Source organism: Panthera uncia (genome assembly GCF_023721935.1).
Source record: "Panthera uncia isolate 11264 chromosome A1 unlocalized genomic scaffold, Puncia_PCG_1.0 HiC_scaffold_16, whole genome shotgun sequence".
NCBI classification, from domain to species: domain Eukaryota; kingdom Metazoa; phylum Chordata; class Mammalia; order Carnivora; family Felidae; genus Panthera; species Panthera uncia.
Window position 1 is genome coordinate 43,181,976 of NW_026057576.1, and position 14,864 is coordinate 43,196,839.

A 14,864-nucleotide genomic window follows, 5' to 3' on the forward strand; every position below is an offset into this window, starting at 1 on the left:
TTTCTTAGTAATAGTTCCTCACCAGGACTGTTGTTTTAGCCTTTCTAACGGCTCTCCATTTTCAGCTTCCCCCATCTTTTCTCTGATCCATCTCAAATATTGTTACACTAAAGTTTGAATCTCATCAGCTAGATTCATTCACAGTCACCATACATAAAATCCAAAATCTTTACTATGATCGAGAAAGGCCCCCGTTTTCTGATTATGATCTATAGCCCCAGCCACATCAACTGACATTTTACCCAGGCATAGCCATGCTAATTCATTTCTATTTTTTCTTCTAATTAGCAACTGCACATGCTGATGCTGGTCTGAACTTTATTAAGAACTTTTCAAAGACTTCCTTTTCTGTACCTTTAAAAATCTCTTTTAAGATATATTTAGTATATTACAAGTTAAATTTCTAAAATTACTTAGTTTACTACTAGTTTTTTACTCTGAAAAAAAGGGAGTTTTTATACCTCTCTGTATCTCAAGAAGCCAGCATATTGTCTGGAAATGTATTTCCAGACTGATTTCCAGACTAGTCCAAACTGATTTAAAATAGTCTTCATTAAGTGGAGGAACATTTAGCGTTTTCCTTGGGGTACATTTGGCTCAGAATATACCTTAAGTGTTCAAATAGAGCTTACCTCATATCTTAAGTAGTCAAAGCGCAGCCTAATTCACGCTGATATACTAGGAGTAAAGCTGAATCAACTATAGGTAAAGATCCACTGTCTTCTTTGTGGTGGCAAGGCTAGAGGCCTTTAGATATGATGCATTTTTTGCCCTCTCCCACCATAGTCTAATAAAAAAATGAGATAAAAAGCAATTTAAGTGGCAACGGTGACATTTTCCTATACAAGTAGAGTGTGCTCTAAAACTAAGGTTTTCTATTGCCAAATCCAGTTTTCTTTCTGTTGTAACATGCAAGGGGGGAGGCTGATATATTTTCTAAAGTCAAACAATATTATTTTAGAGAAATATATGCCATAAAAAATTATCAATATTTAAACACCATACATATTTCAGTTTGCAATGTTATAAAGACCAAAGATTTTTCTGGAGTTTATTGAAGAATAAGAATTAAAATATTTACCATACAAAGAGAAAAATTTGGTAAGAGGCAAAGATAGAATATAAGAGTGAGAACAGGGGTGCCTGGGTGGCTTGGTCGGTTAAGCGTCCGACTTCAGCTCAGGTCACGATCTCGCGGTCCGTGAGTTCGAGCCCCGCGTCGGGCTGTGTGCTGACAGCTCAGAGCCTGGAGCCTGTTTCAGATTCTGTGTCTCCCTCTCTCTCTGACCCTTCCCCGTTCATGCTCTGTCTCTCTCTGTCTCAAAAATAAATAAACGTTAAAAAAAATTAAAAAAAAAAAAGAGTGAGAACAGATACAAAGGAGTTTTAAGATTCCCACTAGGTATATCAATCTGGGGAAAGGAAAAGAAAATTTACGTTTAGAAAATATTTTTAAATTATGTCTTTGAGGGGCTCTAATACTAATACAAATTTACTATACAATACAAATACTAACACTAAAACTAATTTAGTATACATTACAAATACTAATACAAATTCAGTATACTATACTATACTATACTAATACAAATTTAACTTTACAATTGAAAAGTATTTGATAAGAAATCTATCTAAAAGTCACAGGCTGTTGTTAGGGAGAATAATGACATGTAAATATTTTAGATCCTTTAGGACAAGAATGAGTAAATAATGAAACTTTTTTTCTCTGTGGGGAAACACGTCTAGTGGAATGTTCAAGTCATCTGGAAAAATCCAAAGAGGAGTCAAAAAAGAAGACGGCACATAGCTCATTCCTTTCTGAATCATTAAGGTAAAGTTCATGGATTGTATCGTTGCTCCTCTAGTACTGGCAATGGAGATACTTCCGCTGACTCATGATACAAAGTCCCTTGTGGTCACAAAGCAAGCCTTCTGAACTTTCTTTGCAGAACACTTACTATAAAACTATTTAGCCTTCCCTTCTTTCTGATCTGCTGCCAAGTGGAAGGTAGCAAGAAAGTCAGTGTGATTATTTCATTATCAAGTTCTGCAAAATGTCAATGGATGACTTCTTAGGCCATGTATCAACTCAAAGAGGCATCTGACTCCAATAAATGATTCAAGGCAAGTTAGAATCAAATTTCTATTCAAAGTATGAATAATAAATACAATGAATAAGTTTATCTGACTTATAATAGGAGAAATATACCACACAGGTTCTTTGGCTCATCATAACATTTTTACATTCAATCATGGCATTTGAGGATCAGCTTATTCTTTTTTAAATAGCCTAATGTTGTTTCATAAAATGGCTATTATCAGAATTATTTACCCATTCCCTATTCATATATATTGTGATAATGATGCCACATTGTCTCTATTACTGTACCTTAATAACAAATCTGGAAATCAGGAAGTGTTAGTCTTCAAATATGTTAAATTATTTCAAAGTTGTTTTGTTTATTCTAGGTCCTTCAAATTTTCAATGGATTTTAGAATAAATCTGTCAATTTGAACAAAAAATGCAAACTTTTTTGGGGGGAATGTTTATAATCTATAGATGAATTGGGAAAGATTTGACACCTTAGTAATAGTAATTTTTCTGATCCATGAATATAGTATATCTTTCCATTATTTAGGTTTTTAATTTCTATCAGAGGGCTTTATTGCTTTCGATGTATGAGTCTTCATATTTTTGGTCATATTTATTATTAAGTATTTCATACTCTATTGATATTACTATGAAATATATTATTTTTATATTTCTAATTTATTATTAAGTATTTCATATTTTATTGATATTACTATGAGATATATTACTTTTATATTTCTAATTTCTAGTTTTCCCTTGAAAGTATATAGAAATATAATTGATTTTTGAATGTTCACTCTATATGCTGCCACCTTAAGAAAGCCATTATCTGTTTTGCAAATTCAAATAAATTTTTTTTAATAAACAATTATGCCTGCAAATAAAGACTATGTTTTTCATTTTTACATAGATGATCGATTCTTATGCAAATTAAAATGATTTTATTTCTTACTTTCCAGTATAGATACCTTTTATTCCTTTTTGTCTCTTTATTGAATTGACTAGCATCTCCAATACAATGTTTAATAAGTGATAAGAGAATAAATTCTCATTTTGCTCCAGATCTTAGAGGAAACACATTTTGTCTTTCAACACTAGGATGTTAGCTGCAGGTTTTTCAAGACTGTCATCAGATCGATATTCTTTGTTTTGAGATATATTTTGTTTAGTATGAATATATCCATTTCAGCTTTCTTTTGATTAATCTTAGCATACTATATCTTTTTTATCCTTTTCCTTTCAACAAAAATATGTGTTTATTTTTAAGTGTATTTCTTATAAGCAAAATATACTTAGATCTGGCTTTTTAAACAACCCAATAAACTCTGCATTTTAATCATAGATGCATAGAGTAGCTGTTTTTAATGTAATTGTTGATATAGTTAGGTTTCAGACTAAAATTGTGCTGTGCATTTTCTAATTGCCCTATCTTTGTTCCCATTTCCTACTTTTTAGATTAATTAAATAATTTTTATGAGAGTATCATATCTTCTTTTTTGGATTACTAGCTATTTATCACTGGTCCATTACCTTGGTGGTTGCTTTATGATTTATGATATACTTCTGAGACTACCTTCAAATGATATACCATTTCACATTTAGTATAATAACTGTATAATACTGTATTTTCATTTCTCCTCTCCCAGTATTTAAGTTTATTAATTTATTTTGAGACAGAGAGAGCACGAGCAAGGGAGGGGCAGAGAAAGAGGGAGAGAGGGAGAATCCCAAGCATGGGGCTCGAAGTCAGGAAACCATGAGATCACCACCTGAGCCAAAATCCAGAGTCAGCTGCTTAACTGACTGAGCCACCCAGCTGTCCTGATTCCCCTACCAGTCTTAATGCTATTGTTGTCATACATTTATCTTATACATATGGAAAAAATACAACACACCTCTCATATTATAATATTTTTGTTTGTTTAACCATCATATATCTTTTAAATGTTCCAGATTTATATAATAAAAACTAATCTTACTTTTACCCATGTAGTTATCATTTCTGGTGATTTCCATTCCTTGTTCCAGCTGGTACCATGTTTTTCTGCAATCTGTGCTCCACCATTAATGTCACCCTATATGTATGTGTGTGTGTGCGTGTGTGTGTGTGTGTGTGCGTGTGTGTGTGTATATATATATATATATGTGTGTGTGTGTGTGTGTGTGTGTGTGTATATATATATATATATATATATATATATATATATACACACATAAAATCTCAGGCATTATAGAAGTCTGATGTTAATCTTTTCCTATCTACCATGACCCTACTTAACTACTTGAATATATAAAATATGATTTAACTGCATTAATTACCTTGTCGGCCATAGTTTTTAGTCAGTTTTAATTGATTATTTTGCTCCTCATTATGGTTCATATTTTTCTACTCCTTTGTTGCCTAGTTATCTTTAATTGGATGTCATACATTACAAAATTCACCTTGTTTGTCATTAAATACTTCTAAATATATGAATTATTCTTCAATTTTTTTCCAAGGCACATTTAATGTTACATGGAAACCGTCTGATACTTCGGATTTGTTAAGCAGAACCATGGCAGCATTTATTTTAGGGCTAGTCATTTCCTGTTACTAATGTAACATTCCTCCAAATACTTTCTCTAATTTCATGAATCATTCCATTCCTATTGCTAGGGACAGGTGTTAGTCCCTCTAATTCTAATATAGTTCTTTCCCAAGACTTGGGCTGTTTCCTAAACACATGTATCTGTCATTATTCTACTGAATACTGATCTGCCAAATACTCAAGAGGCCCCACCACAGATTTCTGAGACTTCTCTCCATGAAGGTCTTTTCTGTGACATTCTGTCTTGTGAGATCTCACTGACTTGGGCTCCTTGGACACTCAGCTCCCTCTCTTCAATCCAGGGTGGTTATCATATTTCTCTTGGTTTCCCCTGCATCAGTGCCTGGAATCTCTCTCAAGGAGTTAAGCTGGGACAATCACAGGGTCATTTCATTTGATTTTCACATCTCAGGAATCACTCTCTTTCAGTACCTGATGTCCAGTGTCTTGAAAAATGTTGTTTCATATATCCCATCCCTCCCTTCCTTCTTTCCTTCCTTCCTACCTCCTTTCCTCCCACTCTTTTTCCCTTTCTTTCTTCATTCCTTTTTGCCTTTATTTGTCTTCCTTCTGTCTTTCTTTTTCTTCTCTCCCTCTTTTGTTCTTTGTTGCTTCTCTAGGTGAGAAGGTGAGTCCAGTCCCTGTTACTCTGTCTTAGCCAGGCAGGAGGTCCAGTTATTTCATGGTGACTAATAAAATGATTAGAATATTATTTGGCCCAGGATTTTTTCATCTTAGTTTCTTTTTAAGAATTTTGAATTTATATATATATATATATATATATATATATATATATATATATATATAAAATATGGGCATATTGCTTTTGTTAATGACAATTGACTGATCTAACCAAAGTCACGGTAAACCAGAATCATAAAATAATTATAATACAAAATTTCCTTTTGAGAAAAGAAAATTGCACCAATAAATGTTTAAACATTACCAGGATCACCACGTGCCAAATATCTAGGTACTAATTTGTGTGAACTTCTCTACTGAAATTACATACCAGTATATCAAGGGTAAATGTAAAAGTAGGCATCACATTTAAATTTTATTACAAATAAGAAAAAAACAACTCCAAGTTTATTTCCTAAATGTTAGAGTTCGAGGTTGAATCTCTGAGTTAGAAAGTCAGAGTGTTTTTGTATACATATATTCAAAAATATAGATTTTAAAAATAGCCATATTTCCTATTTTTCCATTTTTCTTTGAAGCTCTGGTATTTTTGAATATTGGCCTAAAGAGACACCTTGGATATTTTAGTAGAATTTGAATCTACTAAAGAAATAAAACAAAGTTGTGTGTTTTACTGTTGATACAAAGAGATTTTTGGCATTCACCTCTTGAAAAACTGTAAAATTGTTGAATTCTTCCTTTCCCTTATAGTATAAACCCTCCCAGTTTTCTGGTCTCATAATTTAAGTTGTTCCACTGTATTTTAGTCAAGATGGAAATGCTGAGTTACATGAGCAAATGTCAATCAACATCACTAAGGAAAAATGTGGCCTGGACACAGTGTCACAATTATGATAGAAACTCAAAATGAAAGATTACCTATAGTAATCGGTTATCTGAATTAGATTAAATCCACCAAAAGAACGGGAAAGGCCAAATTCAGAATTAACATCAACTGAATGCACTCTTTATTATTCCTGGAGATTCTCAGATCATTTTCAAAAAGTACCATTCCTGTGACATGATCATCAGTCAAAATGATCTACCTCATAGACTTTCCACTCAAAACAGATATTTCTTGGGATCCTAAATTATAGCACACATTCTCTCTGGTCAGGAAAACCTATGTTAAGCTTTCATACACACTTATATCAATCTGTTCTCAAATTCTGGCCAGAAAAGTCAGCAAAGTAGTCATCCTAAAACTTATATGGTACAACAGGTTTCTTTGTTGTTGTTGTTTTGGGTTTTTTTGTTTGTTTGCTTGCTTTTTGCTTATACTTGACTTAAAAATCTTCAAATATTTAAATCAGCTCAGATTATCAGTATCTATATCAGATTTTTTCCTCAAAGTTTGGAATAACATTATTTTAAATGTAGAAAGGTAAATTATTATTTGGCCAACCTAGTATGTAAATTCCAGAGCATTTGTTTTACAACTACTACAAAAATATCTGTGGTTATTTTAGATGGTAAAATAAAATCAGTAGAATCTTGTTACTTAGAGACTCTGTTTAAAATGCTGCATATTTTCATGTTCAGAAACTTGAAACTCTAAAATATGCTGTAGATCTTAGTTTTCTGTAATTCCGTAAGAGTTCTTGGTCAAAAACAATGGAATGTGACTTAGAAACACATCATCTAAGTAATCATCAGAAGCATATTATCCCCCAGATACACAAATTATTTTTTGAGGCTTAGAAAAAAGAAGCCAACTAAAACAAATATGTGATCAATATTATATTCTGTATTCGCCAAATGCTAATTTGATTGGATAGGGATTACTTTCAGATTATTTAAAATCACCATACCTTAAAGAGGTTAATAATATAGTTTACAAGGTATTCATTAGAAATTCATCAATGAAAAACAGAAAACGGTACTCAATTAGCATGGGGTTTTGTTTGTTTGTTATATTTGTTGTATTTGTTTCATTCTGCACTTATAGTCACATCTTTCACTCAGATGGTTCTGGAGTTTTGGGTACCTGCAAGTTCAATCAAGTGGTCTTATTTCTTTCTCCTTTATGATCTTCTTATTTTCCCTGAAGCAAGTGTGCTCAGAAGGGAGGGCACCTGGAAATTATGGGCTTCTTTATAAAATGACAAATAATATTGATAAACCCATCCTAAAATAAATAAAAGAAGCTCTCCCCAAACAAGGTATTATCTGCTGCTAGTTCTGCTCTAAATAACAGTAGACTGTGTAACACTCCAGCCTGGGATAAATTAGCCAAGAAGACATAAATTTGAGTAAAATCACTCCATACTCTTTTTCACTACGAAACAGGGTTACAGGAAAAATATGAACATGACTTCATTTTAGTGTTCCATGGAAGCATAGTTTAAGAACTCCTTTCCTGAATAAATAGCCTGTAACCATTTTTAAAGGTGCTTTTTCCTTTTGACTGAGGCAAGACTGATTTCTTAACATTCTCAACAAATACCTGGTTCAGGTCTCACCAACCTTCATGATAATTTAATGGTGTATGCTTTCTTCTGGTGACAATTTTCCGTATCAATTGTTCCGACCCTCAAAAGCAGATTTCTATCATAAAGCTCTCTTTTGGATTCAAAAATTAAATTAGTTTTCCCTAAGTCATTTCCTCATGGTGTTGTTTAATTATAAAGTAAAATGCACAGAATGAACCATACTTCAGAAAAAAAACTGAGTGTTTTCTAACCCAGACTAAGAAGTTCTCTTTGAGCCTTATGAGGCATTGTCTGTCACTATTATTATTTTTATTTATATTATTTATTTTAATTTTTTCAACGTTTATTTATTTTTGAAGAGAGAGAGCACACGTGGAGGAGGGGTACAGAGAGAGAGAGAGAGAGAGGGAGAGAGAGAGAGAGAGACAGATTCTGAAGCAGGCTTCAGGCTCTCAGCGCTCAGCACAGAGCCCAACACGGGGCTCGAACCTACAAACCGTGAGATCATGACCTGAGCCAAAGTCAGAGGCTTAACCGACTGAGCCAGGCATCCCACCCATTACTATTATTTTAAAAAGTCTATTTAAACATTCAAACAGAGAATCATTGCAACCAAGGGAATAGGAAAACTGCTTCAGCATAACTTTAGCTGTAGCCCCTTTCTTATGTTCTGTTGTGTTTGTTTGTTTAAGCAGAAGGAAAGGAGAATTAGCAAAGTGGCCTGGAATATGGTGTCTGGATCAGAGAGTAAGAAGAGAGAGTGCAGCTGTACTATGTACAAGTCTATGCTTCTGGGCACATTAATTAGCTGTCTGTACCTCAGTCTTCTCATCTATCTAATCATTATACCTAAGGGATACATAATTGTTCCAGAATCAAAGGACTGTTCTGAATATTAAATTGCACAGTATAAACATTCAACATGCTATCTAGCAAATAGGAAGTTCTTAATCAATGTCACTCACTATGATTATGACAAATATTTATTCACTTAACAGTGTTTATTGAGTAACTACATGCTCTATGATAGGGACAAAATGATGAGCAGAATGGAAATAGTCTGTCCACTGGGCAATGTTTTTAAAATTTTTTTAATGTTTATTCATTTTAGAGAGGGAGGGGGGGCAGAGGGAGTGAGGGTGATACAGAATCCAAAGCAGGCTCCAGAGTTCAAGCTGTCAGCACAGAACCCTATGCAGGGCTTGAACTCGCCAACCATGAGACCATGACCTGAGCTGAAGTCTGATGCTTAATAGCTTAATCAACTGAGCCATCCAGGTGCCCCAGGGCAACTTTTGTTAGAGACAAACAATAAAAACAACATAGATATTAATATACGGTTACAGGTGACAATGAGAAATTGAAAAAAAAGTAGAGAGTATTTAGTTACTCCAAGAACATGGAATGAGCAGATGCAATAAATTTTTAAAAATTTAAATTAATTCGCCTAGGGGATCAACGGATGCTTCTTTGAGAAATGTACAAAGCTCTTAATCAAGACATCTCAATGATAAATAGGAATGAAATCAGAAAAGGGTGGGTTGAGGGAAGGAGAGCCAATATTCAAGGAGACAAAACAAGTTTGTGAGGCCCAAAGATAGAGAAAAACGTTGAGGGAGGACACTGAGTCTGGAAGACAGAGGGTAAGAGGGAGGTTGGTGAGGGAAAGGCCTTGATAATAGACAAGAGACAGATCATCCAAAGTCCATCTGTGCAGAGTATGGATTGTGGTCAGAAGGTGGTGGAAATATTTAAAAAAAAAAAGGAAAAAGAAATAAAAGGAGAATCTGGGTGTGGCAAAATAGTTCATATTTTCATTTTAAATTTTTCATTCACTCCACTATCAGAGAATGGATTATATGTGGCAAAATTAATGAGTGAGGATGATGCGAATGGCAGTGGCAGAAGCTGAGTTGAAAGGGGACAGTATATTAGAATTAGGTGCAAACAATGGAGATGGAGGGATGTGGCACAGATAGAAGAAGGGAATTTTTGAAGAAAAAGTGACAGTGCTTGGTGGAATAGTGAAAACAATGGAGAAGAGCATGTTGGCAAATACGACCCTGAATTTTTGGCTTGTACAACCTAATGCATGGAAAGCTGTTCTCTGAGATAAAGAAGGAAACTGAGCAAGAGAGAGGGGGACATTTATGAGTTCAGTTTTGTACAATGTTGTATTTATATTGTGTCTGTGATATCCACAAGAGAGGTCAAGCAGAGAGGTGGGTGTGTGAAACCAGAGGTCAGGGGCAGGTCCAAATTTTGAGATACAAATTTCGAGATACAGGTTGTGGACAGCATTTGAAACCATGGAATCAGATGACTGCATTCCGTGAGAACTGAGAAAACTAAAAAAGGAGGCAGTTGACCATGACATCTCCTTTCCCACTCACATTACTACAAATCGCGAAAATATAAATATTTCTCTTTGGTTCTTAGATTACTACCTACAGAATTTTGGATAAAAATATCCACACCAAGAATGTATGATAATCTGAATAGCTAGATTATATACTTTCCAACAACTAAGTTCACAATGAAGTAGAGAAAATAAATGACTAATCACATAGATGAGGAACCTATTACCATAGTCAGAATTCTTAATGGTGTAATGGTTAAGGTATTAGAAAACTGAGATTTCTTTATGTATGCCTAGTAGGGTGGGACCAGATAAGGTCTGGGTTCAGGTAATAAATTAGTTTACCAGTGGTTTCCTGTTGCCTTTATGTTTAAACTCCATTGTAGTTTCCCAGAATTCTGAGATTACAGGAAGTTTTCCCCTGAACATCCCCAGCAACTGTTTGAACAAGTGAAACCAACTGAGTGACTTTTACTTGAGTAAACCAATCTTCCTAACTAGCATGAAACCAAATGAATAAACAGAAGATCAGAAAATGAAGAGAAAAGAAAGGGGTCAGCTCTTGTTTCATACATGAAGATTAATTTAGCATGGAAGTTACAACTGATAAAACAAGATGCTAAATATCAAATGGGACTTCACAGTATGGTTAGATAATAATAACTCAAGTAATCAAAATTATCATGCGGGGTTTAGGTGGTTTATGTACTCACTGATCAATATAAACACTATGTAGATTCCCTGCATGTGCTAAGATAGAAACAAAAGAAAATGCACATTACTGATTATTTTACATATTATTTTGCATTCAGTACTTTGGAAATGCTGTCTTTTCTGAGAAGTGAACCCTATTCTTACCACATATTAAAATTCACATATATAATTATATATGCAATATCTATATATGGCTAACTCAAGTCTAGTAGCATGGTTTTAATCAATTATGAGCACAGAACCAATGCTCTATGAAGGTTTGGGAACTCATGCAATCCACACTATCAGTAATAACTCTGTTTTCCAGTGAGAAGCTCAAATTTTTCTAAACTATTTATGTCTTAACACAATTTTAAAAATAAAATCAGATCTGATTTTTAATATTTTAAACATGTAAGAACTCATAGGAAACCATCATTCCAATAGCAAAGATGGTTTTGGTGGGACTTGCTTATATTCAGAATTCTTTTCATATACAACTCTTTGTGAGTAAAAATGATATACATTCAAAAGTGAGGGACCAGAAGTTACATCTGATGGGTGTTTTGTGCCTAAGTGTTCTATTGGTTATGACTTTTATTTTTTTATTTATTATAATTTCTTAAGTCAATATTCTATTAGTATTTTCAAATTCTTCAACTTACATAAAAATCTTCAGAAATTACTCATGACAAATATGTCTCATTTACTTAAAAGTGTATTTGTTGTAAAACAAATTTAAAAAAATTATTAAACATTAGTGTTTTCAAGAAGGTCACATATTTTAAGCTGGTTTTAAGACTTTACAGAATTGAAAAAAATAATCTATTTTTTATAAAGTCTCTTAGTCATAAAATATCAGTTTCAATAAAGTAGTAATTAGTAAATATTTAACATAATGTTTTCTTTTAAATATATAAAATGAATTGCTAAATGCTTATGATTTCTGAAAACTAAAAAGAATGGTTTTAAATATTCTACACTAAAGGACGTAAAGCTCAACATATTTGATAGAAAAAAAGGCTTAAACTATAATAACTAGTAAATACATAAATCAAATTACTTTATGGTATTGGTGGTACCCAGAGTTATAACCATTTTGGTAAAATATCTTACTTAATTGAATAATAGATAGACTAATATTTAGGTCTGCTATATATGGAAAGAAAAACTTTGTCATACTTGAAAATTACAAATTAAACTTCCTCCTTTTTAATACATACATTACATTAAATGTCTTAACATATTAGAGTATGTCCAAGGTTCTTCCATATAATCCACATAATTGAAAATTATAAGGATATTTTTTCATCTTTAATTTCACATTTGTCAACATCATGAAAAGCACCTACAGTATTATTTTGTGCATTCCTTTTGTGACTTAATCAACTTTATAAGAAGGTGATTCAATCAACCAGAAGTTTAAAAAGTTGTTTCTGTTTTGTTATTGAGAGGTAATTAAATCTAATAAACATATCCATTATAATTTTCCTATGTTTCCTATGTTTCTTCAATAATGTATCCTGATACCATATGAATTTAAATGCAAATCTTTTCATATCCTCACTAGATGCCAAAACTAGTAGTGAATAATGAGTCAATTCTCTAAAAATGTAAAACTCAGAAGTTTTATGTGTCTGAAGGTTTTCTATAAGTCTTAAAGGTAGAATTCTTCTAAAAGAATCTGATATTGGAAATAGACAAAACATAAATGTTGACCTACCACCTAAAGATCCCATCCTAAACCACCAAATAAGAACAGCTGAATGCAAACAGGCTCAGCAACAGTTTAATTCTAAGACTCTGAATAAGGCAAAAGTGAACACACAGGAAGATAAAAAGGGAAGTTAGAATAGAGAATAACAACACTGCATTTCATGGAAGAATAAAAAAGGGAAAGAGAAAATGCTGCTGTCCAGTGGCCTCCTTTCACGCACCTCATTAGTTCTGGTATATAGATTCAAGACACAGGGATCCTAGATAACACACTAAGTCAATTTCTAGGCCAGTACATGAGATCCTTGTGACTGGTGTTTAAAACAAGTTTCATCTCACATCAGGTAACGGCAATACTGATGTGACAGAAGACGACAGAAGAACACCATCATCTCAGAAATATGAGACCCACTCCACTGAAAGATTTACCAAAATGCATATATATTCAATTTGTGATTACAACTCTGAAAACTTGCAAAAAGCAAAACCATATGAATGCGCCTGTAGAAATTAATGAGCAAACTTTCAGTGAGATGATATAAACTTGGGTAATAAAAGCCGAGCTGGCATCTCTCAATCAAATTTTTCAACCTGAAACGTTTTAGTCTTAGTAACTACCAAAGCCCACAGGGGAGAGGGGAAATCAGTGGAAACTGGGAGATGCTTGGATGCCCCATGGGGTCTTACTGTACCTGTGTCCACATCCTTCACCTGTTGCCTGGCTTGAGTTGGCCGGCTCCACTTTGAGCTCTTGCAGGACCAGCCCTTTATCGTGTGGTCCAGGAAAGTCCATGCCTGGCACCTCCTCCTCCTCTAGAGACTCCACGTAGAAGAGAGTCCTGGCTGGCTGTTGGGTGCCCTGCCCCGGCGCCCCTTGCTGCAACCTTGTGGCCACTGGCAGCAGGGTGCCATTCAGTGGATTAAAGGAAGAGGAGGAAGACGAAGGGGAGGAAGACGAAGGAGAGGAGGAAGAAGAGGAAGGCTTCTTCCAGAAAGTGCTCACGCTGCCCTTCTCTTGGCTTTTGAGCAGGCGGCTCTGACTGGGGCCCCAGTGCTCAAAGCTGCCGCTGCCGTCCTGTTGCAGGCAGCCGCCCCCCGCCGGGCCGCCTGGGGCTGGCGACGGGTGGCTGAAGAGTTTCCAGCGGAGTCGCAGGATGTGCTTCACATCGAAGTCTTTTCTCCCAGAGCCTGACATGCTTGACGCAAGAAGGCAAAGAGACCTCAGCGGGCGCGGGAGTAGACAGACCAGCTGGTGGGGGAGGCCAGCAGAGCTGGGGGTTGGAGGAGGCGGCGGACTGCGCCCTCTGCACTCCGGGAGCACTCGCGGCGAGGCGGGCTGCGCGCCCTGCTAGGCAACCACCCGAGCGCGGACGGCAGAGCCGCGCCGCTCAGCTGCGGTCAGGTCCGCAAGGACCCGCGCGTGGGGAGCCCACCGGCTGCGAGCAGAGGCAGGAGCCGGACGCAGAGGGCTGAGAATCCTTGATCCGCGCGCGGGGGCCCCGTGGTTACGGCAGGGAGGGACGACCCTGGTGATGGAGGTGCGCGAAGAAGGGAGGTCTGCACGCTCGGAAGCCCGGGAGGCGGCGGCAGCTGGATACACCTCCCTGGGATGCACCCGTGGCAAAACCTCAGTCGGGAAGGTGTCGGCTCTCCTGTCCTTGCAGCTCAGAGTTCAGTGCCTGGAGAGCGCAGAGAGAGAGAGAGAGGGAGAGAGAGCGAGATAGAGCGAGCGAGAGAGAGAGAGCTCCCCAAGTCGAGAAGAAGCGCACCCCCTAGTCTTCTCGGTGCACCTGCGCCCCTGTGCCTGGCCTCTCCGAGGATGCTCTGAGAGCTTGCTGGGTGTCTTTGAGAAAGTCAAATGCCTTCTGCAAGGCGAGAAGGGGTGGTTTTATATAGTCAGTTTGTAAAAGAGAAGAATAAATATTCCAGAAAACATAGGAAGGCAAAAGGAAAAGCCCGCCCGTGAAGCTGTCAAGGTCCTCACAGTACAATTTTCTCTCTGCCTCATCGCCTCCTCCTCCCCTGTAAGTGACGCAGATGTGCACTGGGGCCTATACGGAGAGATGGAGGGAGGGAGGGAAGGCTTCAATCTTCTTTATGCAAGTGAGTCTGCCGCTCTTATTGTCCCCTTGCTAGGTCCTGTCACCTTTTTTCATCCCCCTTCCTCACTACATTACTGTGTGGCAATAAAAGTAAAACAAACAGACATTATGCTTTAGTATCAGTAAACACCAAACGTGAATCATGGCAACGTAAACTTAATAGGCTGCCATAGGTTTGCAGGTTGCAGGTTAAGGGCTTGA

The 14,864-nt window shown here is 36.1% G+C and overlaps 1 protein-coding gene across 2 annotated transcripts in view; it reads right to left on the reverse strand.

Annotated features, from left to right (window-relative positions):
• Window positions 1-13,756, reverse strand: part of KLHL1 (kelch like family member 1) — a 362,590-nt gene extending 348,834 nt beyond the window's left edge. For both annotated transcript variants that reach the window (XM_049647049.1, XM_049647048.1), the window contains exon 1: window positions 13,254-13,756. In XM_049647049.1, coding sequence (XP_049503006.1) covers window positions 13,254-13,756 — 503 coding nt within the window. The remainder of the gene's footprint in view (window positions 1-13,253) is intronic.
• Window positions 13,757-14,864: the final 1,108 nt, after the last annotated feature.